This window comes from Leptosomus discolor, chromosome 3 (genome assembly GCF_034619465.1).
Source record: "Leptosomus discolor isolate bLepDis1 chromosome 3, bLepDis1.hap2, whole genome shotgun sequence".
Lineage (NCBI taxonomy): Eukaryota > Metazoa > Chordata > Aves > Leptosomiformes > Leptosomidae > Leptosomus > Leptosomus discolor.
Window position 1 is genome coordinate 11,910,305 of NC_141393.1, and position 27,168 is coordinate 11,937,472.

The window sequence follows — 27,168 nt, forward strand, 5'->3', positions numbered from 1 at the left end:
TTGAAAAAACAGAACTGCTTTGCCCTCACACAATGGTTTGAGTTGGCGCAGCTAGTACTAATTTATATACATTATTATTTGCTATTATTACTCTAGCAAAAGGTTTCTCACACTTAAAGTAATGATTCAACAATATTTACTTTTCTGCAGCCAGGAACTGTAGGCAAAAATACGTTACTTTGTTCCTCTAATGTCACACGTGAGTGAAGCGTGTACACCTGCCACCTAAAGAAAATATATTAGTGAAATATTTACTGATGCAAGAATATAATCAATTACACCTCTGCTAAATCATATTATGTACTTAGAACTCATACAGCTGAAGGATTCATGTTCAAGTTTAATTGAACTGAAACAAATGTGATCTAACTTACCTTTTACGATACATATTTGAGAGACACGAGTGCATGTAGCTTATTTCACTTAAACCTACGGAAAAAGTAATCAAGAGTTTGTTTTCTTTTCAGTGACCACTAACAATTCTAAAACCAATTCTCACATCTACTCAAATTCTTAACTGAATTCCATTATTACCTCCTTTTCACCATATAATAAAGTAGCAAAGGTGTTAAATAGTAAATGTAATAATGAGCCACTGAAACACCGTGAGTTAATTTTTCAAGAGTCATTTTGCATAAATTTACACTTACTAAAGTGGCAATATCAGATATAAAAGCCATCTGTCAGCAGCCCATTATTAGCCCTTGTTTCAGCTCCTTACAACTGACATGCTCACCACATACTGAATGTCTGGTCTAGGATAAATTTGGGTATTTCAGCCAAAACAAGAGCAGGGTCAAGGAAAAAAAAAAAAAATTTTGCTATTTCTGCCTTAGTCATCTTACCTTTGGCAGTTCCAGTGCCCATTCTCTAAGGCATGGATTTCATATCTGGGGGAAATCTTACAACTAAGGGATTTTTACTGTGTTCTCGAACATCTCCACAGGCATAAGCCTTCCTGAGAAGCCTAGATTAGTTCTTATTGAGACAAAAGCCCCATTTTCAAAAATCTGTCCAACACTGGGCTTCCCCAGTTGGATATTAAAAATGAAATTGTTCTGCAACTGCGGTACAGGATTGCTGCAATTTTCAGTAAGGCTACATGCAGTTTGAGCACCTGTACATGAAAGTTCTTGCATTCTTTAGATGACTCTTACTTGACTTCAGAACTAAGAAGGAAGGAAGGCAAATGCAAGAGGAGGAAGAGAGGTATTTTCAGGGAAGATAAGAGAGAATAATAACTTAACTCAGAAACAAAAGGAAAGGAGGATAAGTGATGGGCTGGAAATTGTGATTAAGTAAGCAAGGAAAAAAGGCCAGAAAGCAAGAAACTGGGGCAAAAAAAGGAGAAACAGATTCAACAAGAAAGCTGACTGGGAAAAGAAATTGCAGGAAAACATGGAGATTAGTCAACTACTGGAGCCAAAGACTGAAACTGGAAAATGAGGGGAAGTGACTATACGTAAGGGAGATAAAAGAAGTCAGGGTTGCGGGGAGAACAGGTGAGTTAGAGAAGGAAAAAAAAAAATGGGGGCAATCAGAGGGAAATTTTAGAAGTTTCAGAGATGTCTTTTGTCTGAGGCTACTACAGGGGAAAGCAATGTCATTAGAACCTAAAAAGGACATTCAGGAAGCCTAATTTACATCACAGGCCAAATGAAGTAAAAGTCCTTGAGAATGCAAATAACTGTCCATATAACAAACTAATGAGTAGCACAATAATGTAAGGAAAACACCTTCTGTGCCCTAGAGAAAAACGTGCAGACTGAGAAATATAACAATACCACTTTTAAAGACTATTATAATATAGAAAAAACATGTGTCTGTTCATGAACTACAGCATGAAAGTAAAGATAGAGAGAAAACAGAAGAACACCATGATATGGTCTGTCTGGACAAAGCCTGCCAGACCAACTCGATCCCACTAGGCACCTGCTTGACTATCTCACTGTCTAACGCGTCCTACTTGCCATACTGCCTGGAGACATATCTGAGTGAGACATTGAGGCTTGAATCCAACTCATGTTTAAAAACAATTAAAAGAGGCTTGATCCACAATTGGTAGAAGCAGACTCTGCATAACTAATATTGATAGTAGTTACTAATCAGTCTAGTAATTACTCACTAGACGCAGCAGGCAGTATCTGCTGCCCAGTTCTGGAAGTGACAGGAGCTGATCAGGACGCCTACAGAACAAAAGGCTGCCACCAGGAATCTTGGAATGAAACCGTAACTAGTAACAAAATCTGTTTGGCAAATCATACCAGGACAACAAGGGGAGTGGGACACAGAGAAGTGCAAAAGAAAATACAAAACAAAGAGACAGACCCAAGTCGAAAAGATGAAAGCTTAGGACAGTAACAGCAGAATCCCTTTGAAAGAAAACCCTAAAGCTTTAAGCTAATGCAATTCCTGCCATCAGCAAGCGCATGCAAAGTACAGAGAAATCAGGCCATCCTCATCTCCTGGCAAGCTCCTGAAGAGGATGACAACCTCCTGTTGCTTTCATTTAGCCCGTCAGCTAGTCTGGCAGAAGCATGTTATATACTTGAAGGTGTAGCTCCGTGATGATTCAGTCAACACAGCCTGACCTCTTTTTCCAATTTGTTCTTCAAAAAGTCTAAACAATCATACATCAACGTACATGCTCAAGAAACACTGAGGTTTGTCAAGCACACAAATGAAAAAATGCCAGACTTAACACTGGTTGTGCAAACATAATGCAGCCCACTGGGAATAGATTTCTGCATGTATGTTAAAAAAATAATCACCATACAGTTTAACATGGTACTTCGTATCACCTAGGGACGGACTAGCCCTAGAATCAAAGGAGATCTGAGTACTGAGATACACCTATCTGTAAAGAATCAGACTTGGTAACATAAAAAGAACCCAACTAAGCACTGAACAAGACAGGCAATTACAACAAGAAGGGAAAGCATGGCATCCTACTCAAGACAGCTACAGCTGCTCTATAGAAGTGCATTCTGCCCCATCACTGAGTTCCACAAGCACAGTGGGCAAAAATCATGTAACTACTCCTCAGCACGACACTACTCTTTCTGGCTGCTGATGCCTACTGAGCCTGAAATGTCCATGGGAGTCTTATTTTGAATGTACAAAGTGCTATGTAATTGTAATCACTCAAAAAATCTAGGCATCTCAAATCAGAGTCCTAAATGTGGAGATTATTTTTACCCAAATCTCTATCTCAGCTACCCTCTTATAAACTAAGAGCTCTCCTCTCCTTTTCTCCTTCACAAATAGTTCTGTATAGACTATTTGTGAAGAAAATTTCAAGAGGTATTTACTTATCCTGTATTCAATATCAGTCTTGAGTATCCAGTTATAAAACAGGACAAGATCAAACTCTGAACAACAACAATAAAACCAAATGTAAGTACCAGCTCATTCAGAAAGCCCTACCTATACAGGTTTTCATGAATTTACCAAATGTATTTAAACAAGTTTAATTTTATCAGTTGCAGTTACAAGCCATCAGGGATAACAGCACAGTAAAAAACACCTCAAAGTGAAAAATAAAAAAGATTTGGGAAATCTAAGGAGTAATGTCAGCCCAAAATGAAGACTCAGAGGGCTTGAAGAAGACTGAAAGCCTACCAGACAAACACCAATATGAGAGGCCAGAGGCAACAGAGATGCCTCCCTACTTTATTAATGTAGGACCCATTACTGGAATGGGTCCTACATTGACACAATAAAGTAATTCCTTCTGCCCATTTTTATAGAGAGGATAACTCCAAGAAAGGCAGCTCTATTGCCTTTTAGCTGGCAGGGAGCACCCTCCACTGAAAGCTACTCTGAAAGCGCAGTATATTTTTGTGCTGGTGTGCTGTGTTTCAAGCCCTAGTGCTAGCACGTCTACTGCTATGCTCAACACTGCAGGGAGATGACATTCATAAAGATTTACAGAGTCAGAAAGTCCTGGTAGGGACAGACCTCACTGTGCCCAAGGAAACAGCTGCTCCTGCCTCGGAGGTGACTCTCCACTAGAACGTAACAAAGTCTTTTGAAAGTTTTCAGCTAGTAAACTTTCACATCCATGAATTAAAAGAATACTTGAAACCACCGGGTAACAGGTTTGTGATGCTTGGGAAACCTCATCTGCAGCCTAGTTACACAAAAATGAGTATATGCTTTTGTTTTGGCTGTCATTCTTGACCCTCTAAGCCAGATTTTAGAGGGAGAGTAAGATAACTTAGCTTTACTGTTTTAAAGAAGACTAAAACTATATATAACCAGTTCTCTGATCATTAATTGCTACATCATCGTACGTGCTTTTGAGCATTTCTACTACACTAATCCATGTTCATGGAAAGAAAAAAGTGAATTTTAACTGTTACAAGAAGAATCTAAATAAAGACTACACTATATGCAGCTAAGAAAACGTCTCAAAGAATCCTAGGAACTTCATAAAATATTTAGTAACTATTCTAAAAAATTGAGCAACTGAATTTCTGTGGATTAACTGCAGAATTAATTTTATTACTGTAACTTCATTTTTAAAACAAAGTCTTAATTTTTGACTCACAACTCATCCAATTATTGCCATATGTAAACAAGTGTGCAAGAAAAATACCCAGACAGACCAATCAACCCCACATAAATATATTTTTAATAAATCCCTAGAAGAAGTGCCAGAAGAAAGCTTGTTAGATGACAAATAGCGAAAAAGAAGGTTATTAAGATGTGAACTCACCTGGTAAAAATACTAGCACGCTTCCACACTCTGATGTAACACTCAAGCTTTTTTCCTCCCTAACAAGAATATGCAGTTTCATTACTTTTACAACCTCAGTCTACTTTATTACCCCAAGTTATTTTATTCTGAAAGAACAACACAACTGCACACTTTTCCTAACATGTATTATTTAAACTTTCTGAAGAAACGGAATTCAAAACATGGTATATAAACATCGGACCTAGATCAATAGGTTTAGTTTTGTCTTCAAAATTATGTCAAAACAGAAACATTCTTATTTAGCAACGAAATTAATCAAAATCAGGTTACCAAAAATCTTAAAAAGAAAACACAGTATACTACTGCAGAATTCTATGCAAACTTATTCAGTAATTTTTCAAGTGTATGTGATGTTCTTGTATTGTAAAAATATCACTAGACACCTTTAACAAAAGCCTAGCATTAAAAAAGTTAGCCATTATCAAGAACTACAGGTTATGACAAACTTAAGAGGGAAACATCTTCAATCAATCTGTTACGAGTCAAGAAGCTAAAAAACATTTAACGTAATATAGAATTCATTTTTTTGTTATCATTCCTGACGTAAATTTTTTTTCAGGCATTTTGAAACTTTACTCTCAAACTACATAACAAATGGAAAATACAGTTTATAATGAAAGATGTCTAACAATGGATGTTCGTAATAGCCCTTTTGGTATTTGAAAGCTGAAACGCTAATGCCTTCATGTTTCCTTATAAAAGGTAGCTTATTAGTAAACGGTAGTTTAATTTGGCTATTCTAAACTACAGTAAAACACCTTAATTTAAAAAGATCAAAACAAATCATGAAGAAAAAAAGCTCAGAAGTCACTATATATTGTAAAAAAGTTAGTGCCAAATTTTTTGCATTTAGGTACCTCCATCAACACTTGTACTTCAGTGGTTCACTTGGCAACTGCTCAAGTGACCCTCAGTAATACTCTCTTAAAATTCCAAAGTTTACATAATACTAAGTTTAAAACAAATTAAGTTTACAGAACAGAATTATTTCTTCAGCATACATTTATGAATGACTAGAATATATAGGAACAAAAACCATTCCTAAACTAAATACGCACTTATTGTGAGACCAAAGTTATAGAAGCAACTTTACTACATTTTCAGATACTAAACATCAATCTACAAAACACAGAGTAACACAAATTAATATTTAATATTTCAAAAGACAATAAGGCATTAAACAGCCAGTGAAAATTAATGCCTTGTGTTCTTTTTTTCATGGCTTAATGTATGTTTTAATTTACAACACAAAATATCTTCATATAAATAATATTCAGCTCTGGTCTGCAGCAAGAATCTAGTTTCCATATGACATGGCTGGCTTGAATGGTCACTTATACTCCAGGGCATGAATTGTATTTCAAGAACACAGGACATTCAGTAAGGCCTACAAGCAGTCTCAGTATGACTACCCTGAGCAGAAATCATACAAATACACAAAACAAAAGCAGAGATGCACTGAAAATTAAGTTACCACTAACAGCGATAATACACGGGCGGCTGCTGCTCCTTAATTAGTGTCTCATCTCCCCAAAGAATCACTGAATCCAGATCTCAAACTGTATCTTACCTATTGCTCTTTGCCTCCAACTCATCGAATGACCGCATTAGCGACATTGCTATTTCATACATTTCCGTTACTATCACTGGTTCCCCAATCCTTTGAGAAGGAAGCTGTATGGAGAAGAAAGCATTGAGGTTTACACAATGTAACAAGCTGTAGATCATGTATGTGTGTCAATCTGTCAGGTGCTTTTTGATTAAAACTGATCCATCACAGAAGCTGTGCAAAGAAGTAACTTAAACTGGAGTATTCATTACCTTCTAAATAGACATTTTCCTTCAAGTAATTCCTTCAAGTAAATTCCTTCTGTAATTTCCTTCAAGTAAAACCATTCTAATGCTAAAGAATTCACAGAATCATTCAGGTTGGAAAAGACCTTTGAGATCATCAAGTCCAGCCATCAACCCTACTGATATTTACCTACTTCAGGTAAGCACTAGCCCACATGCCATTACCTAACATTTTCAGGACATACTCCTTATCCAGAAGTGTTAAGCACATGAGAGTAACCATAATCCACGGGAAGGAGAGGAGAGGAATTTGTGTAAGGCAGGCACGATCCTTCTCACAGATGCTATAATGCAAGTCTCTACCTGACTGTCAAATAAATCATGTACTTCTCTCATTTAAATTGCCTTTGCATTTAATGGATCTCATGTTTTAGGTTACATCCTGTCAATGAACCATGGGTCTGTTTTACACAATATAACCATGATGATTCTGTCTACACTGCTTTCTAGCATTCTGTCACAAACTCAGGGCTTTAATATTTAAGAACACAAACGACCAAGTCTTCAGAGCAAAGACAGTAACTTAATCATGGTTCAGTTTTAACAAGCAGATACTTAATGAACTAGACATGCTCTGGGAATGGTCTATAATATCATGCATTTTTCCCTTGTAGGGAAAAGAGCTTTTGATCATTGCTCACCTTTCATTCTCAGGGTTTCTCCTCATTCTAGTGTAAACTTTTTACTGGACTAACCATCATCTCTAACTTTTCTAGACTTGTATTACAGTGTAATCTGCCCTCCACATACTTCACATGCACGATTAGAAATCCTACAGTGGAACTGCACTTCTTTCCCTCCTATTATGCCTTTGAATTTCCTTCCTCTTCCCTCCCTCAACCATCAAGTGAAATATTTTATTTACTTTCATGCTGAAATCTAACAGTTTAAGTCATCCAAGATTTTCCCAAGAAAAATCAATAGGTTCAAGTGATCATGTGTGTGTGCTTTAAGAAATCATGTGTTGTCTTACTAGCTAAAAAACCTCCATTGCCATGTTTATGCTCAACCAAGTATTTCTCCTAGCCTATCAGTCACCTTCACCTGCTACTTGATGCAGTACAATACTATTTTATTATTCAAATATAGCTTTATTTAAGCTTGGACTTCTCATGTTTACTTTTAAGGAATGATACTATAATTGAAGCAGCAGTGAAAACCGAGCATTTGTGCTTTAAGCATAACACACTGTAAGAGCGGGACCACACAATAAAAATGCAGTAGTCCATAGTAACTGGTAAATACGTGCAGATAAATACCAACATATGGTAAGATGCAGCTGCAGCCAGGGACTTTTAACAAGGACATAAAAACACAGGGAAAAAGCCACTCCTGGGAAGAAATTTGAAATGCAAGCTGAACGTCCGAGAGTAACATTGAGATTGCTACACACAAAACTAAGATATTCCAGGTTTCCCTGTAAGAGAAGCAGAAGGTACTTACCAGTTGTCCACACTTCATAGAGATTTGCTTTTACTTTAATCAAGCACGACAGTAGTATTACACACTTACTCCAATTCAGTTATCATATACGCAAAAGAGGATTCTGTACAAGTTTTCAACGAGCAAAAGAGCAACTGAAAAGGATACTGATAAAGTTGGAATGCATCGTATGCGTACTGGTAAGAGTATCATTCATATAACGTGGCCTTCAATTGTCTGAAGTGAGATGACATCCAGTAAGACAACGTGTAAACCTATCATTTGAGGATTACAAATTTCATATACAAGCAGATGGTGTATTGGTTGAAAATAAAAAACCACCTGGATCAGCTTCTTTGAGCATAAGCAAATACCTATCTTACGGTGCAATGTCACTGACAGTCACACATGACCCTAGGGCAGGAAAGGTCATTCTAAGAGTGCAGGGTGTTAGTGATTCTGTACAGAACTGCCCTTTGCTCTGAAGTGACTCAGGTCTCATCAAAGTTTTCAGTCAGCATCCTTGCCAGACTTGTACGTAAAAGAACCCTTGAAGCCAAAGGGTACTCAGTTTGTGATGCTGGGCAAACTGATGGGGACTGACAATACATCTGCAACTCTTACCAGATTTTAAGGGGACTGGCTGAAACTCAAACAGAAGCAAATTATGACCACTTCAATGACCAGAAGAATGAAGAGACTTCCTTGTAAAAGGAGAATAGCAAGGACTTACCTTATCTAACAAAGCAAAATGAGAGCCAGAAAGAGGTATTCATAGACTCATAGAATAGTTTGGGTTGGAAGGGACCTCTAAGGGTCATCTACTCCAACCCCCCTGCAGTGAGCAGGGACATCTTTAGCTGGATCAGATTGCTCAGATTCCCATCCAGCCTCTCCTTGAATGTTTCCAGGGATGGGGCTTCTACCACCTCTCTGGGCAGCCTGTTGCCATGTTTTACCACTCTCATTGTAAAAAATTTCTTCCTTATCTCTAGCCTAAATCTGCCCTCTTTTATGTTCCTCAGGAGTGTTTAACTTCACCACTTGGCTTGGTGTCACCTGTGAACTTGCTGAGGGTGCATGTAGCCCCGCTGTCTACGTCATTGATGAAGATATTAAAGAGCACTGGTCCCAGTATAGAACCCTGAGGGTCAGCACTCATCATCTATCTCCATCTGGACTTCAAGCTGCTGACCACTACCCTCTGGATGTGACCATCCAATCAATTCCTTATCCATCGAACAGTCCACCCATCAAATCCGTATCTCTCCAAATGACAGAGAAAGATGTTGTGGGGGATCGTGTCAAAGGCCTTACGGAAGTCCAGACAAACATCCATAGCTCTTCCCTTGTCCTACTTCGATTACTGCTACCTATAAACCTATCCAAAAGTAAATAAAATGTGGGAAGCAGAAGAATTATTTTAATCTTAAAAAAAAACCCAACCCAAAACAAAATCAAAACACAACCCCAAAACAAAACCAAACAAAAAACTCAACAGTTTTGGCTCTAATGTGTCACAGTCTCCCAAAGGAGAAAAGGCAGAGGAAGCAGAAGTGTCCTTTCATTTGCTTCCTTCCCAGCTCCAGCACTGGGACTGCATACCCAAGTTCAAGGTTCGGGGCCAAGAATTTTAACCTGGTCCAAAATCTTACCTGCAACTGTACACATTTGACCTAGTAGAGATGTTTCAGAGAGCTAAAACTGCAGAAAACTGAACTATCTAAACTATCAAAATGAAGTTGGTTATTTTTCTACTAGTTTCCCATTCTGAAGGAGCTCATGACAGGATCACCGCTGCACGCAGCACTACTGCTAGCACCGACTTGGCAACACTGATTTAGGTTAGCTTTTCCTCTGCAACCTCAGTTCTGGGCCTTCCAACCCTCATCACAACAGCCAACCTGTAACACTACAACGTGTTAACCCTAGGTCACCTTGGTGTCTGCAGAAAACCCTAGGAAAATTATCCTACTTTCTTCTGGTAGAGGATGGATTGGTGGATCAAAAAAGCCATCTGTAAGAACCTGACAATATTCTTTCCACTTCTCTGATTCCCTTGAGTCAACTAGCCAGGCAGACTTTTCACATGCACAACTCTTGTCAGCCGAGAGCTTCTTAACTGAATTTCATGCCCACTATAGTAATGCTTTTCCAATGAAGCTTGATTAGTTCATGAGAAACCACAGACAACATTCTAGTAGTTTTGAGAAGTAGTACTTCCCCCCCCGCCCCCGCCAATATATGTGATAATTTAAGGAATTTATTTTTTCTGGGCTGCTCAAACCTGACTTTTGTTTTTAGATTATCCCTGCTTAAATAACTGTCAAATTTGTCTTTTCAATTCTGTTACCGATTGTACCTTTAGTATTCTTTAACACGACAAGGCTGCCACATCACTCCTAATAAAAGGTAACGATGTGACAAACAGGAAATCCAAAAGCCCAGTCAGAGATGACTGAAATAATACAACATAATTGGAATAGCTTTTGACAGCAGTTCACTACCTTTTGTCTGGACTCTGACTTCACTTCCAGGGATATGAGGAAGTTTTTACACTTGCAAGCCAAAAATGGGACTCTCTTTTTTGCCTTAGGTAAGTAGAGACATGGAATTTCACAGATTTACGGTGAAAGACTAAAATCTAGACCTCCTACTTACTTACATTTTTTAAATCTGCTCACAGAATTAACTATACAATTAATTTGCATTTGGTATCTCCAATACTATACTATAGCAATAGGTAAACATTTACACAACTAGATTTAAATTTGCCTATAGATACAGCCTTCAGGCATTTTTCATTAAAACCTGTGTTTCACTGATTCCTTGGGGCTTAGAGGGTGCCGATATGACAAATTAACGATCCAGTTAAATATCTAGAACAGTGTGCTTACAAAGAGCATTACGCCAAAAGAAAAAGAAATTACTTTTTATAAACCTATGCTCAAAAATTAAACAGTAGCACCTATAAATGATCCAATATCTGGGCAAAGGTAAGTCAGTGCTACGCTGAAGAGCGTTTCTCCCTTCCCTCTTATTTTTATTCTTTCCTACAAATGAAGCAATTCAAGTGGAAAGCTTTATCTTTGATTCAGCTAGATGTCTACTTAGCCATAGCAAAGGGTTTACTGCAAACAGGCATACAGAAGAAAAAATAATGACTGTCATTTCCATTTGTCTTCCAAATCACAACTGATATCAGTGAATTCCTGAATTATCCAAGTAAGAACTGCTCCAAGAAAATTTTTATTTTCAAGAATATTTTAAAACATTACCACTTACAGAAATGAGTGACATATAAAAACCAAGAGTTCTGCAGGATTCATAAAAGAATTCTGCATCTATACAGTAACATCCAACTATTTTAAAATTTTTTTTGAGACGAGACAAGGGTTCATACCTCACAGCAATTGAGACAGTTACGAAGAATTAAACTGATCTCAATCAAGATGCTCTAAGGAATGAGTTATGATTTATATAAACTAATTTTACAGTTATTGATTTCAAAATCAAAATGAGACTTGGAAAAATACTGTTTACCTAAAAAATGAAGACTGTTTTTTCTTCTGTATTCTTTTATGTGAATTTTACAGGCTTTTATAGGCAAAAATAAAATATTAAGAACTAAAGCCTGAAGCCTGTACCTTGGGTAGTTATCTAACTGATTTTGATTTTAGCATGATGAAACATGGGCAGCATTAACTTATTCACTGTCTTAATACTCAGGCTCTGCTTTCATTTTTATTAGAAAGTTACATAAATCTTCTTAGACCTTCCATGTTTTTAAGTATTTTTAAAATAAAACTACTGTTCAGAGAAAAACTCCACACAAAGCACCATAAGAAACAGGATGCCAGACCAAACATCAGTGCTTTCTAATTCAATTTCTTCTTCTTTTCTTCATATATATAAAAAAAGAGAAAAAAGAAGAAAACCAAGAGCACTTATGTGCTTCTATTGTTGCCTTAAGGAACAAGTAACTTCTTGGACAACCATACTCTTCTCCTCTTACTGAATAACAGAACAGCTATAGCTAGGACTACACAACATAAAGAAAACTTTAAGAAAAAAGATCAAAGCTAAATGCTCATAGACACAGAGGAAAAAAAAATCAAAGAGGCGTTAAGCACTGAAAGCAGTTCTTTTTGTTCATGACCTTTGAGGTGAAAGGTATGGCAGCCATGACAAATGTAACTCGACTGAAGCAGAGTTCTTACTGAATTTCTTGGTTACCTTTTTGTGGTCATCTATCATCAAAAATCTTTAAAAAAATCATATATTACATAATCTTCTCCGTATTATCTGAGCTGCCATAATAATGTACAGAAACTGACAGGCCAACTTGCTGTATGCATTCAGTTTATTTTTTTGGCTGCATTAAAACTTCAGCAGTTGACAGCCTTTTATTTTAGCTTGCCTGTCTTGAGGCAAAACCAATGTCTATGCGGTATACAGTGTAAGCAATTATTTTCTTCTGGGTTTCCCATCAACCACCTGTTTGTCTAATTTCTTTAATTTATTTTCTGCAGAACTGAGGGATAAAAGCTAAATAACAACAGTATGTTCACATACTGCTACTTTTTAAGTGCATTCCCTGTTTTCTCCATTGTATTAACATTGTAACATTGATCTGATTTATCAGAATTAAGCAATAATTACTCCCATGCCCCAGTTATTCTTACGAGTGGTTGTCACTACTAAAGCCTCAGTGCATTTGTTCTACTTTAACCTGTTTATTTTGCCTTGGACCACAATACTGAAAGAGTTCAGACACTCAAGTAAATTCCTACACAGCTGTTTTTCCACTGTAAAACAAACTGCTATTATAAAACCGCAGATACCAGATTAACTCAAACTTCCATTTATTCCTTTGTTATCTGTAGTCTATGCAGATACATGCTATACAGTAGCATGTCAGAAGCTCTACAAACAAGTATGCTGTACAGTTTATAAGCTCAAGATTGACATGTCAAATGAATCTTCAAGCCATTACTACTCTCGTTAGGCATTAGAGCAGTAATTCTCCAGTGCAGCCATATAGGCTGTTAAGTGGTCACCAGGGATTGTTGAATATCTAGTACTCTAACATATTTTCATTACCCAGAATTACATATTTGCCACGGTGGCCTACATGGCTACAACAGAAATATGTTCAAAACTACTGACTAACAGCTCAGGGACTATTAACAAAAAAAAAAAAAAAAAAAAAAGGAAAAAGTAGGAAGCATGTAAGCCTCAGGTGACAGAGAAGCCAACTTGGTAACATCAAACTTCTAATCCTACGTGTTTCTCTTCTGATGACTCTCTTCATTTCCTAGCTCTTTCTGCCTTTGATACGCAACAGCAACACGAACCAACCCAGGAAATATTCCCCAAGTTTGTCAGCTGTATTCAAAGAGATCTATAAATCCTCATATGTTACTTTCTGCACAGACTTTCACATTGTTCATCTTGGATGCAAATGAGTGAACAAAATGCCACATACCACCGAAAATTCCCAGACCTTTACATTCTATTTCTGTTAGATGAAAGAGAAACTAGGCTGCTGGTAAGGAGACTCCTGATTTATCATCATCATATATTAATTCTTATCTAGAATTGTAATGTAAAAATTGGTTATTTTTAATTTTATTATGCAGCTTTCAATTGACTATTTCAATCTCTTTCTTACTATGTCCAAAGAAATAAAGTTATATTAACAATACCTTGAAATGAACAGTGTGCTTCAAATCATCAAGATAATATTCTTCAACTGCATAAGGTTTGCCTTCTACCTTAAGTACACAGGCTGGATTGAGACCATTATGAACTGGAAGTGCAAAGTAATCAGCAAATTCTTCACAATTGATGGAAGCAGACATTAATATTACCTGTTAAAAAATTGCACAGCAAATGTAAAACATTAATTTTAACACAAAATGCTGGGCTACGCTGCAATCGCCACTTACTCTTTATGCTAAGATGGTCTAATTTTGGTTACTACAGGTAGGTATCCTAGGCACATTTAATACAATCAAAGCTAAATGCTCAAGATTCCCTAGGTAGCATGTGCAGAAAGGTAAACACCTGTTAGAGAACAGCTCAGGCTAGATACCTAGGGCAGACAAGGTGAAAAAACTTTCTCCTGTGGTGAAAGTTCAACCTAAAAACATACAGTACTCTTCTGTAAGCTTATGATCCCTATGTGCTCCTCAAAAGAAAAAAGTGCATGCCAAGTGTTTTCAACTCCTGTTTTACTACAGCATTAGACTAGATATCAATGCCTTTAATTCCATCAAAAATCGGGCTCACTCCTGTAAGAGCAGTAACTGTACTTATAACCCAGCCTTAAAAACATTACTACAATGATTCTGAAATATGTCAAATAAGTTTTCTCTCTGTTTCAATTAATTTATGCAACTTAAAACTCTCAAGGAGGACACTGAGCTCCTCGCTCTCTTTTCTCACTCTGCCAAGATTCTTAACCTGTATTCACCTAATCAGAAGAACAGAAATCGCATTTGCTACCTGTGATACCTCTTCTTTCAATTGTTATGAAATTCAGAATTTACAGCTTTGTTGTTTTCTCCCTGGTTAGACAGCATCCTATGTGCAGAATAGGGGAAGGGAGAAGAATGAAGTAACTTAGTGGCTATGGCTATTTACCCTCTAACCCCTCCAATCGGAATGTGTTCCCACTGCTCAGCACAGCCAGCTGCAATTAACTGGACGGCTTCAACTTGAAAAATGACAAAGAGCCAAGGAGTTACAATGAACTGTGTAGTGTTCAGGTTCTACCTCCAGGTCTCCTGAGCTACTTTAAGCAGTAGCTCAGGAAACCGGGACACAGTCGGCCATCTTTTGCTTTTCTGACACCTTGCATGAATTCAAAAATAGAATGAAATAAAGACATCAACACCCTAGACAAAAATGCCACAAAATACAAAAGCATTCCCCTTACTATGTGACAGGCAAGCAAACTAATGAAGTGGGCATTGTGCCACTGTGCTCAGCTCCAAAGCACACGTAAAGGCAGAAGGAATACATGGAGAGGGCAGACTAAATCATGAAGTCATTTAACATGATCCTGAAAGGAAGAGAAATTGGAAAGGACGTAATTCTGCAAATATACAAAACCTGTCCCGCTACAGCATGAACTGCCTCATGGCTCAACAGATAGTGGCTCACCTATGCTAGGAAAATAGGCTAAATGTAACCTTGCCCGAAGGCTACTGAAACAAAATCCAATCTAAATTATCCTAATTGCAGTTACAGGCAAGGAATATTAAATTACCTCTTCTTCTAGACAATCTTTGTAATCTGCATGGAGTCCTTCCAAACTGGAAGGAAAACCATAGGTTCCTAACAGTGTGTCTGAAGGATCGCATTACTAAGCCAAAGGTTTGATCTACTCCCAAAGCAGAAATCCAACAAGCATGTACCACCAACATGGCAGAGGAACACATTGGAATAGAGGGTAATCAAAGTAGACAGTTCTTCAAGATCAGGCAGTCCAAAACCACTTGTGCAGCACAGATACGTCAAAAGCCCCACCAGATGATACCAAAAATATGCACAGAAACAACTTCTCACTTCAGATGTCCCTGAACGGCAATTTGCTAGAACCCAGAAATATCACTATCCTTATCCTGTTCTTACTTTCCTACCGAAGCAGCTGTTACTAGTCACTACTGGAAATGGCATTGTTTTGTCTGACCCAATAGAGCCATTCTTACAGTCACAGGTCTTCCTGCAACACTCCCATCCCAGCAAGATCAACCTTAGAACAGTCAATCAAATGTCAGCTCTGTGATCTAAAAGCAATAATCTGCACCAGCCATCTGACAGAATACTCAGCATAGTTGTTAGATGAACCACAACAGGTAGGTCTTGTCCCTCCATGTGTCAGAATCACTCTTGGCATACTGTTACTTGAGGCAATGTTGAATTACCTGCTACTTCAGAGGTCTACAATGTCCAGATTAGGAGATGAACACCTCATGCAGATTTCATATCACCCTGAATTAGAAATACATTTTTTTCCTTGAATTTCATGAATTCAAGGGGGCTGGGAGGAGAATTTCGCATTTTAAAAATCAATTTGCCACATGATCAAAGCTCCCTTCCTTTACAGTTTCTCAAAAGGGGCTGAAAAGGGATGAAGTAGGAGACACTGGGCTTAGCGTATAGATTCAAACCGAATCACCTGTTCCACTCTGCTAAAACCCAGCAATTGACATCAAGAGTTCCCCGCTCCCCACCACAAAAAAATTCAAAGGGACACACATACGCATTCTGCAAATGTAAGACTGTCTCAGATTAGTACAATAGGAAACTGTCATCTGAAGGAACAACTGCAGAGAAGGATATAAAGAAGATACAAGTTTTCCAGCGACAGTTTTGAGAGATTAATCAGAATTATAGAGAAAAAAAAAATTCAGGAACCTATAAAAGAAAAATGTTTTCTAACAGAAAAAAATGACAGGACCTGTAGGAATTCCTGCCATTGACATGCACCAGATAATCAGCATCAAGGGCAAACTTTTCACAAACTGCGTATGATCAAACTGTTTGGTATTCTTGGTAGGCAAAGCCTAAGAAAGGCTGAACAGCTTCACACTATTGTCTCTGAATTTAAAGACAAGTGAGCTCCTTTATTGGCACGAGAAGGGGTAAAAAGTAAAAGATGTGAAGTGCACACATGTGCCCTAGGTCCAACTAGAAGGGCACTTTCAGTGAGAGCATCCTTGGAAGATATGAAGATCATGTTATCTGAGTTTGAATCAGCATGGTGGATTGTTCAGAAGAACAGCCAACGTAGACTCAAGGTCTGCTTTGAACAGAACAGTTCACATTAACTGAAGCACTAAAGAGACACATACAGTCTCACAAAATTTCTGCAGTCCCAAACAGCTGCACAGAAATACACCAAGTTGGCCTAAATCTCACTTGTACTTAATTTCTTACAATTCAAGAGTTCATTACTTTGAGACCACGAAGACTAAATATGTCATGCTAAATCTCTGCAAACTCTGCTTTAGTACAAAGCACAATTTCCTAACATGCAGAGAAAAATCTCAGCCACATTTTACTAGCTACTGCCTAGAAATTACAATACCACATTTGGGGGGTTATTTTGCTCTTTTTCCAAATATGTTGTCCCATTTAAAAAAAAGCTCAGTATTTCCAAGATCTAATGCTACCATATTTAACAAAGGATAAGCACTGCCCTCAACACCCAATATATAATTCTAATCAAATATCCATCTTGCATTTTTTTAGCCTTAAGCAGACTTTAGAAACTAATGCATTTTAACATGAGGAAAAAAAAAAAGTCTCTCGGGATACATTACAGCAGCCAGGAAAAGAATGCCCTTTAGCTTGCTTGCTTATGAAGAGTGGCAAACTAAATAATATTTTAATAGAAAATAATGACACATTTATGGTAAGTTCTTTAAAACATGCCCTTTGTAGATCAAATACATGTACAAATTTATTCTTCCAAGAAAAGTAGCAGAATATACTTTGAACCTACCTTTACAGACCGTGAATTTGTACGCAACAGTTTACGGATGATCAAAAGCAAGAAATCTATTTCTTCTGTACGTTCATGCACCTAGAAGACATTATCCACAATTTAATTTTCACTAATTCATGCTCTTCCTTTTGACAATCTCTTTGTTTGCTATTGAGTCCAAAGGTTGGACTCTATGATCTTGAAGGTCTCTTCCAACCAAAACTTTTCTATGATTCTATGAATTTCATTTTTATTTTTCTAACTTGGAACAACTACACATTTTCATAGAAGAAATCACACCATCTAAGACTATGAATGTTAATCACATTTTAAAATCCCAACACAGCTGTTCAGATGACTACAGCACCCTTTGTGGAAATCATATGCCACTATTAACTCATGAAAATTATAGAATAATGACTAGAAAACAAATCGTGACCTCCAGCCACTAGTTCTACCAGAGTTGACAATAACAGCTGAAGTGATAATGAAGCTGGGTAAGTCAATTGTATGGTAAGACCACAAATGATCCAGGCAGGGACTACGTTGCCTTGTCTAAAAGCTAAGAAAATTGAACAGACGCTCCTTGTTCCCAATGGCTTCTAGGTATGATCAAAATACACAACTGCTTTCTAAAACATTATTTTCTACCCAATTCTTTATATACCCTAGCACCTGACTTTTCTGACTGCCTCTTGCAGTTCAATAAATACTTCTCAACATTATCAATGATGATCAGATCACTGTCTTGAATTACAGTTTAAATACATTAAGTGCAGCAGCTTTTTGCGGAGCTCAGCCTTCAAAGGTCAACATTCATCCCCTGTAAGGCAATTAGCATATTCTAACATAATATCATAATCTAACTGTATACTTACATTCAATACTGCCCCATCACAAAAACAATTTAGCTAAAGCAGTTTTCAGGCTGAAAGCAAGGTCTGCTGCGAGAAGACACGATTTTCGGACCAAGCCTTGTTTAGGTATGTTCCTAAATGCTTGCAGCAACCTAAGAGGGCTGGGATCTGCAGTTAAGCATGCAGCGTAGAACATGCAGCTGTTAAAATGGTTACTATTGGGTCAAGATCACAATCTGTGGGGTAGATGTAGGGGAAGAAAGTGGCATACGGGAACAGGAGGGACCAGAGTTTCAGCTGGGGAAGCAAAACACATATATAGTCATGGAAGCTAGGAGCTGCTGAAAGAAGTGGTACAACCTGATACCATCAGTTCAAATTACAGCTCCCAAGTAAACAAGGTTGAAAAATCTCTGCATAAATCTGTTCTCCTGCACAAGGGGCCAGAAAACTTCACTCATGAATTTTCCTACCTAAGTAGTAATTTTTAAAAATAAAGGAACAATCTAACACTTCTCTATGTATGCATCTTCGATTTTTAAAATTTTGCATCTTACTTCTAATCCACATTTCCTTATCTTTGGCTTAAAAATGTTAAGGTTTGCAATGTATTAGATAATGTATTAGAGTGGTCTCAAATCTTTCCCATGAAGACAACTGGTACAACTTTTTAGGATTTGCAGGTTTTTTTGGTTCTTTTGTCTGTTTGAATGAAGTCCTAAAGCTCCTTCATACAAAAGTGTAACTATTTGCTCAATCTTTTTCAGATCTTCAATGTGCCATTTCAAATGCAGTCACAACAGCCTTCATTGTTACTGTTAAGAGTCTAATGGTATACCAAGTACTGTCTCCCTGCTCCTCAAATGTCCAAGAATCCAAGTCACTCTCAGCTACAACATCATAATGGAATAAAAATGAAAATGAGCATTAAAAAAAAAAAAAAATTAAAAAGAGAACTGTAAGTCCTCTTCTGTGTCACTACATCTGAGATTTAAGTCCTACATCTTACATGTGATTTACATTCATGGTTTGTGAAAGAACAGTTTCACATTTGGCTATGTTTAACGTAGCTTACCACAGAAAATAAGCATAAAAACATGTAAAAGTATACAAATTACAAAAAAGTGTATTTTCTTTAGCTTTTTAGTAAGTGACAGCAATTAATAATGTGTCCACATGAGTAGACTGTAAATCCAGCCAGAAGACAGAGAGCTTTCAGAGGGTTATTTTATTTTTCAGGATATCCCTGAAGACTAAAGACTCTAAGGGCAGTAACAGCCAAGCAAGTTAAAACTAGCTGCCTCCTCCTAATAGGCCTAGTGGGACATGTTCTTGAAATCCAAACAGTGAATTTCAGAAAACATTTCAAGGCACTCATACCAAAAGCTAAGGACTCCCAAAAATCCTCGTCACACCCTCAGTTCTAAACTTTGTTGCTCAAAGGATTGGCTGAGACAAGCTTACTTCAAGAAGTGTTAGCTTAGACACCTTCTACAAAACATCTTTACAAGTAGATGTCTGCATTTTTCTTTCTCTAGCATGGTAAGACAGACAAAAGAGAAAGATGTTTTCTTAATATGAAATTTAAACTTATTTCCACCAACTTACTTCATCAATGAAAACGTGTGTGAATTCAGCTAGGCTTTTGGCAGAAACTACTTTCTGAAGAAGAACTCCAGTTGTCATGTATAGCAACCTTGTCTCCTTTGTGGAAATGTTCTCTAAACTTACCTAACACAGTGAGAAAAACAATATAGACAGGAACAGGTATTTAATGTATTTACAGGAACATGCATCTGAAAAGTTGAAAAAGAAATATAGTGTAAACCCACCAAAATTATTCACTCAAAACTGTAAAAGCCTCTGTGCAAATATGTTCTTAAAGTCCAGAACCAGTTAACCGCAAACATTTTCTCTGGGAGAAATTAAAAAAAAAATTTTATCCCCTTAAGTTTATCAAGTAAAGGATCAAAATTCCTTGCTGGGGGCTCCAGCCTGAGAATTTTCTTCAAAGGCTTTTAAAGGTACATACATGAATCTCTCCACTAATATACAGAGCAATAAACAGATTTTGACAAAATACAGTTTGCTTACTGGGTAAAAGAAAAGGAAAGAGGTATAAGATATCAATGAGATCAGGCAACTTACTCCTGAGAGGAAAGCTCTACAACCCTATGTTAAACAATGGATTTTTGATTTCTAAAATACTTCTGTAACTTTTGCTATCTAAGGTGCTACCTACCCACGCAGGCAGAGATGTGGCCATCTTTTCACTTTCAACTTTTACAACAGCCTAGAGCAGATGAGCCTACACTCAACTGTTCTACTTCCATCTCCGCTCAGTTCAGCTCACACAAGTGCTCGTAAAAGGATGGCACATCCACATGCAGTGTCCTGAAGACAGTTTGGAAGCACACCAGCATTCCATGTCTTCAGAACTCATTAGCCTAATGAATCAATTTAGCAATTTTATGACTAATTAATACAAGGTATCAAATTGTATAAAAGACTTAATGTAGAAACTATTCTGAAAAAAACCAGCATACATAACGCACAGTAATTCTACAAAATGATATCTGGCGGTTACTAATATTGGCTTAGTTAAAATTTGAGATAATGTCAGGTCATAATTTTCAAGGAATCATCTGAAGTGTTCACCTCTCGGAAGTGAAATTTAGTGATTGAGCACAAAAAGTATTTTTACTTTGTCTTCCAGTCTACCTGTGGAAAAAAATAAACTTCAGAGCTGTGTTAACAAAACAACTTTTTCCTATTACAGCATTTGTTGTAGATTTATCAAAAGAAACTGCTAAGATTCGATACTTAGACAAAGAACAACATTCAGTAGTGATGATAATAAACATCCTTTTGATGGGAAACGAGGCTGATATATCTGCATAGCCCTGTAATATGGCATCACTATCACTGGTGACATGCCATCAGCTTTGTACTGAGTTTGCAAGGCCTCAGGACTAAGGCATGTCAGGCCTGCTCCCTTTGAACTTTTCTTGATCTGCCTTCACCTTTTCTTTACTTGGTCTAGTGGTGACGGCAACTTAGTGTAGTGTAGAGATACAGAGGCCTGCTACAGTAGCCTAAACCTTGGGAAGTGGAAAAAGGATGTGGGACAGAAGTAAGCAGATGTGGGATAACAGATGAGGCAGAAGCTTGGCACTGTAGACTCATGCTATAAACAACTCTAAGGATCAGTTGAAAATAAAAACCCCTCAGGCCTGGAACTGGACAAAACTGGTTTTATGGGTAACAGAGAAAACATCTAACATATATAAGTGGCACCATATGTAGTACATCTGGAAGTAACATGGAGCTGCAGCCCAAAGGAAGAAAAATAAAGCTGTAAATGCATGTTAGCAAACATATATACATATGACCCTAAGTGGAAGAAAGAAAGGAAGAAACAACAAGAATGAAGAGAAAAAAGAAACCAACACATATTCCTCCCAAAGGACTCCAGAAGCAGTCTCCATGAACATCCTCCCACCACCAACACCAGTGTGAACCCACCGTCCTTAGGACCCAGAGAAGCTAGCCCAGAGATAGCTGTTGTCAAGCTAACAGCGACACCATCATCACAGCAATTTATTGTGGTTACTGACAAAGAGCTCATTAAAGCACCAGTATCTGTGCAAAAGTTGAAAGTGGCATCAAGTTTATAAATGGAACTGAGTTTGGAGCAGATTTGGACAAAATGAAAGGAGGCGGCAGATTTAAGAGGAAAAACTAGTTCAAGTTTTTCACATGTTAAGAAGAAATCCACAAAACAATCAGGCCATAAACACATAAAGGTTTTGACATAGTTGACAGGTAAATGTACTAAAGTTAAGCAAATAAAGTATATTAATTAAGGATTTAAAGGAAAAATGACATAATGTAGTTCTCCTACAAAAACTTCAGTGATAACATAGATGTGTCCACTTATCAGAACACAGACAATTAAATATTTCTGTTGGAGTCTCACTAGCATTTATAGTTGTTCAACTTTAAAATCTTCAACATTTAATTATGAAAATTTAACAGCAGACAGTTAGAAACCTGCTATTCCACTTTAAAATCAGATTCTCAAACATTTCTTCAGCATGCAAGATATGCTTAAAAGTAATCAAGAAAGAAGATACAGTAATTTTAAATGTATTTTGAAATACAATTGGAAATTTTCTTATACCTGGTATCCTATAAATCCACCTAGTGTCCACGATCGTTCCTTGCTAATCCACCTGGCAATGCTGCTGGCACCAATTTTCCGAGGCTGGGTAACAGCAATCTTGCAGTAGACAGATTGCTGAACATAATGATCCAAAATATATTGTGGAATCTGTGTGCTCTTACCACTGCCTGTTGGTCCTTGTACAATCACAACTGAATTGCTTTCTATCAGAGACACTATCTGAAACAATTTTTCAAGAAAACTTGTAAGTCTACAAAACTCAAAACAGATTTCAAACAGATCTGAAATATCAATAGCTTCCAGGCCACATAGAAAATATGACACATTTTACAGAGATTTGATATCATCTCCTAGGCATCTGTAGATAACTGGACTCATAAAACACATTAGAAGATCACAGAAAAGAATATGGGCATGCATTCGCTTACATACTTCACACAAATACGTATAAACAGAAATTATAACAGCAATGTTTCTTCCTCTAAGAATTTTTATAATGGTTTTGCACAACGAACAAAGGTTTTGTACAATGCTTAAAACAGGAACAGAAGTTTCCTTCTGAGACAAAACAAAACCAAAGAAACACATGATTTTCAGCTTTATTCCATAATGAGAGAAAGTACCACGAAATTACCTCCTCCCTGTGTTTGGCTATAGGCACATCCACACATTTACGGTTAGTTACTGGTCTAGAAGTCAAATCACTTGATTCACACTGAGACAACGAAGTATCTAGGCATAAAAATAACCAAGAGTAAGTTATTTCAATACAGAAAGGGAAAGAAGAATATGGTCACAGTATTTGAAAACCTAACTTCTATCAAATTTGAATCACATACTTACGAGTATTAATAGAATTAATACCTTTTATAGTATCAGTAGATTGAAGAGATTTTCTCTGTTTACACAACTGCTGTTTTACTTGCAGCAGCTCTGAAAAGCATTCCGTGTATAAGCCACCGTCAGCATTGAGCATGTATACAATTCTATAATTCTATACACTTTCCTCTTCATTAAAAAAAATATTATTTTTGCATGGTTTGCATTATAACTGCCAAATCCACCCATTCCCAAGAACATTGTCAACAATACTGAAAAAATATGCCTTACTCATTTACCCATGTGTTGTTTCCGTTAGAGCCTATCGGATCCACAGTACAAAACAACCGGCAATTTGATAGGAAGACCACTATATTTCTATCATTTGGCAATTAAAACAAGTCTGGCAGGTATCATAATGACCTTTCAATGTGATACTACATTCTGCGGTGTCTTGGCAGGAGTTAGTCACCGTTCTAACGGGGTCACACAAGACAAAAATCTTACAGTGCTACTGTGACTTTCTGCTCAGCACCCTGCTGTCAGTTTGACCATGAAGAACAAAAGAGCCACTGAACAGGTGTGGAGACAGGTGTAGAAAGGGAAAACCACCACAATAGTTTGGTAAGCAACAGTTTTGCAAGTTACAATTAAACAATTTGGCTAAAAAGCCCACTATACTTAAATCAAAGGTGGAAAGGCTTTCTATTTCAAATGGGTTTCACCAGGTACTATGGTGAAATTTACTTATTTGCATACAGATAAGAAAAATTTAAGATTTCACTTTTTTTTTATGTCATATCATTTTTCCAAGAAATACATAGAGTAGTGGGAAAGAAATCTAGTATTCTTTTTACAAAGCCAGTACTTAGTGTAAAATAGAGGTTATAGCCTAGATACCTGACTACAGTCACAGCGTCCTTCCCAAAGCCAGGTTACTAATAACGTCACAGTGAAGCAGCAGGCAGAACAACTTCTTCGGTCTCTGTACCACACCTGACGTACTCCAACCCCCCCCAAATTGTCTTCACGTGTCAAAGAATATAAAATTAGTTATTCCCACACTAAAACAAACCCCCAGAAGCTGGACAGTTTAAGACAGTTTCATTAAGCACTAAAACCCAGAACTCTTCTGAAGCCACACTCCCCAAGAAGAAAGGTACTTTACCCAGATTCTGTGTAATGCAAGATTTACACTTGATCACGGCAGTGATTTACTTAGTGCTAATAAACACATACGAAACAGAACTTAAGAGCAGCATCTCGAAAATATTAACTGTCCTCTTTCAAATACTTTTGGTGAAGTTTCTAAATATATTCCCTAGGAAAACTCATATATAGCATTCTGTCACAGCAATACTGTACAAAGGCTCAGTGGCTTCCCTCTGGCATAAACATGTCACTACTTGGACATCAGTAGCTCCACATGATTTGACCAATGCTGGAAGAAACCTCAAGCTGCTAGGGAAAAGATCCCCATGTCAGCATATTCCTGCCAAAGCAACATAGCTTTCCCACCTCTATCAGGTTTTCCATGTAACAACTGCAATTTTGAAAAATGGCTTAAGAAGTATGGAACAGAAGACAGCAGCAATTCTGTAACAGTGCTTATAAAAAAGGAGGGAGGGACAAGAGAATTTAAGTGGTACAATTCACATTGCGAGCTTCTCTAACTCAGTAAAAACCCAGTGTATTAGGGTAAAAACCCGGTGTATTAGTAAGAAACCATTAACCCAAAATTGAATTAAGAATTTTATTTCAAAAATAGAAAGAAACAAACAAAAAATAAGTAAACCACCACTAGTATTCATGTATCTGCTGAATAATCACATCAATTTAATCAGTTCTGTGAATATCATTTTTCTCATTGATGAAACAACTTTTTTAATATATCTTTTTATATGACAGTTCTATGACAGCAGTATCTTACTTCTTCCCAAGCACAGAAGTCTGGAAAAAAAATTACACCAAAAGTAAATGGTCACCCAATTTTAGCCACCATCAATATGCAGAGCTTGAGAACTGGCAGCCATATAACCATTTAGTAGATGCTGAAAGTACTGAAAACGTTATGGTTCATTTCTTCAAGACACATACTTCGTGCTTAAACTGAAAGAAACATTACTGAGTTTGCCTGGGGAACTAATACCATGACAACTGTGAGACTTTTGTCTAAAGCAGACAGTACAGTCTCAGAGTAAACTGGCAACTTCAGCTGAACAATGTCACGACCCAAGCAGCCATGAAGTGGTTCACTCTAACAGAGGATACAAACTTTTTCTCAAATCTAATCTGATCATTAGTGAAAAAACAAAGCTGCAATTGGGAACCTGGGTAACCACCTCAGACAACCTTAAACTTTCACTTTTTTTTTTTAAAGAACATTAAAGGTATTGTTCTCAATGAAGAAGACTCGCTGTAGAACAGAAATACCTAAATATACAGCCCTACAGAAGCTCCAAGGTCATTCTACTCATTTAAATAACCATTCAACTGTGGACTCTGTAACAGCGTAATTACCTTCAACTGCTGTTTGGTTTTGCATTGGTTTTTTACATCTATTTATATACTAAATCCCAAAATGAGAACTGGTCTTTAGAAAAACAGATCATTTCTGCAAATACAGAGGCATCTACAGATTCAAGGCACTACAGGACCACAGACTTATCAGCTAGAAAGGCACAAAGTTTCACATTTTCAATTGCTTATACTTTCTAGAAAACATTACTAAGACTGGGACAACAAACCTAACCAGTGCACACCTTCATAGGACATCATGCTCAAAAAACACACCTTGCATTCTGACATATAGAGAATGCAGGACACTTCCAACCTGAAAACAGTAAACTGAGGAAGCATGCAACTGCCCACCGCACTAGTTTATGACAAGCAAAACACTTCTGTGTATAAGAAGCATCAATGCCAATCCAGAACAAATGATGATATTAATTTCTCTATTCAGAGTCAGTGCAAAAAGAAACCGAAAACTCAGTTAGGGGAAAGATGAATTTGCCTGCTCACTTCCTTTTCAATTATTATTGAAGTTCTGTAGAGATATGTTGACTGCCATGACTAAAACAGTTTATTGCGCACAGAAAGAGGAATTTTCCAGTATCTCAGTTACTGTAGCCCATATAGCAGATGTAATCCTTCTGGTACCTGTTTCCTGAATTGAATTTGAAGAGATCCTTTAACACAAGATTAGATTTTTGTATTCACCAGTTGTGGGAAAAGAGATTGTACAGCTGGATCTTGGTGTCTGCCACTAAGCAAATTAAAATGAGATGCATAAAAAATATACTTGAAATTATTGGTTAGGTGAGTCAAATGAGATGCTTATTATGCCACTGATCATCCTTCTGCTGAGCTACAAATGCACAAGTGATTACAGTTAGCAAGCAAGGTCATGGGAAAGGAAAGTCACAGGAGACAACCAGGCCCCTACTCTGAGCCACAAAGCATAAGGACTTCAGAGTAAGTCACGCTACTCCAGTCAGAACACAAAGCACATGAAGTTGCTGCTGATAGGGCCCTGAAGAGCTTAATCCAGAGTCTGGGGCAAAGCAATTTTCCTTCCTGACTGGGGAAGCTAGGCTAATAGTTTTCTGTGTCTCAAGACAAGTGTTTCTGTGTCTCAAGTGCTGACTGCTGAAGGATGCATCCAGGCAACATTGAAATTCCTAAGAAAATATCACAAGTAATTAGTCTCTGCTCGTGAGACTTCTGCTCTCCATTGCAATCATCTTCAACCTGAATATTCTGAATACAA

At 37.3% G+C, this 27,168-nt stretch overlaps 1 protein-coding gene across 1 annotated transcript in view; it reads right to left on the reverse strand.

Moving 5' to 3' along the window:
- Positions 1 to 27,168, reverse strand: part of TDRD9 (tudor domain containing 9) — an 84,819-nt gene that overhangs the window by 33,457 nt on the left and 24,194 nt on the right. Inside the window, exons 3-11 of the mRNA XM_086462969.1 lie at positions 23,215 to 23,312; positions 22,578 to 22,799; positions 20,003 to 20,125; positions 17,556 to 17,636; positions 13,747 to 13,911; positions 6,333 to 6,436; positions 4,721 to 4,779; positions 375 to 429; positions 141 to 225 (exon numbers count right to left, since the gene is read on the reverse strand). Coding sequence (XP_086319095.1) covers positions 141 to 225; positions 375 to 429; positions 4,721 to 4,779; positions 6,333 to 6,436; positions 13,747 to 13,911; positions 17,556 to 17,636; positions 20,003 to 20,125; positions 22,578 to 22,799; positions 23,215 to 23,312 — 992 coding nt within the window. The remainder of the gene's footprint in view (positions 1 to 140; positions 226 to 374; positions 430 to 4,720; positions 4,780 to 6,332; positions 6,437 to 13,746; positions 13,912 to 17,555; positions 17,637 to 20,002; positions 20,126 to 22,577; positions 22,800 to 23,214; positions 23,313 to 27,168) is intronic.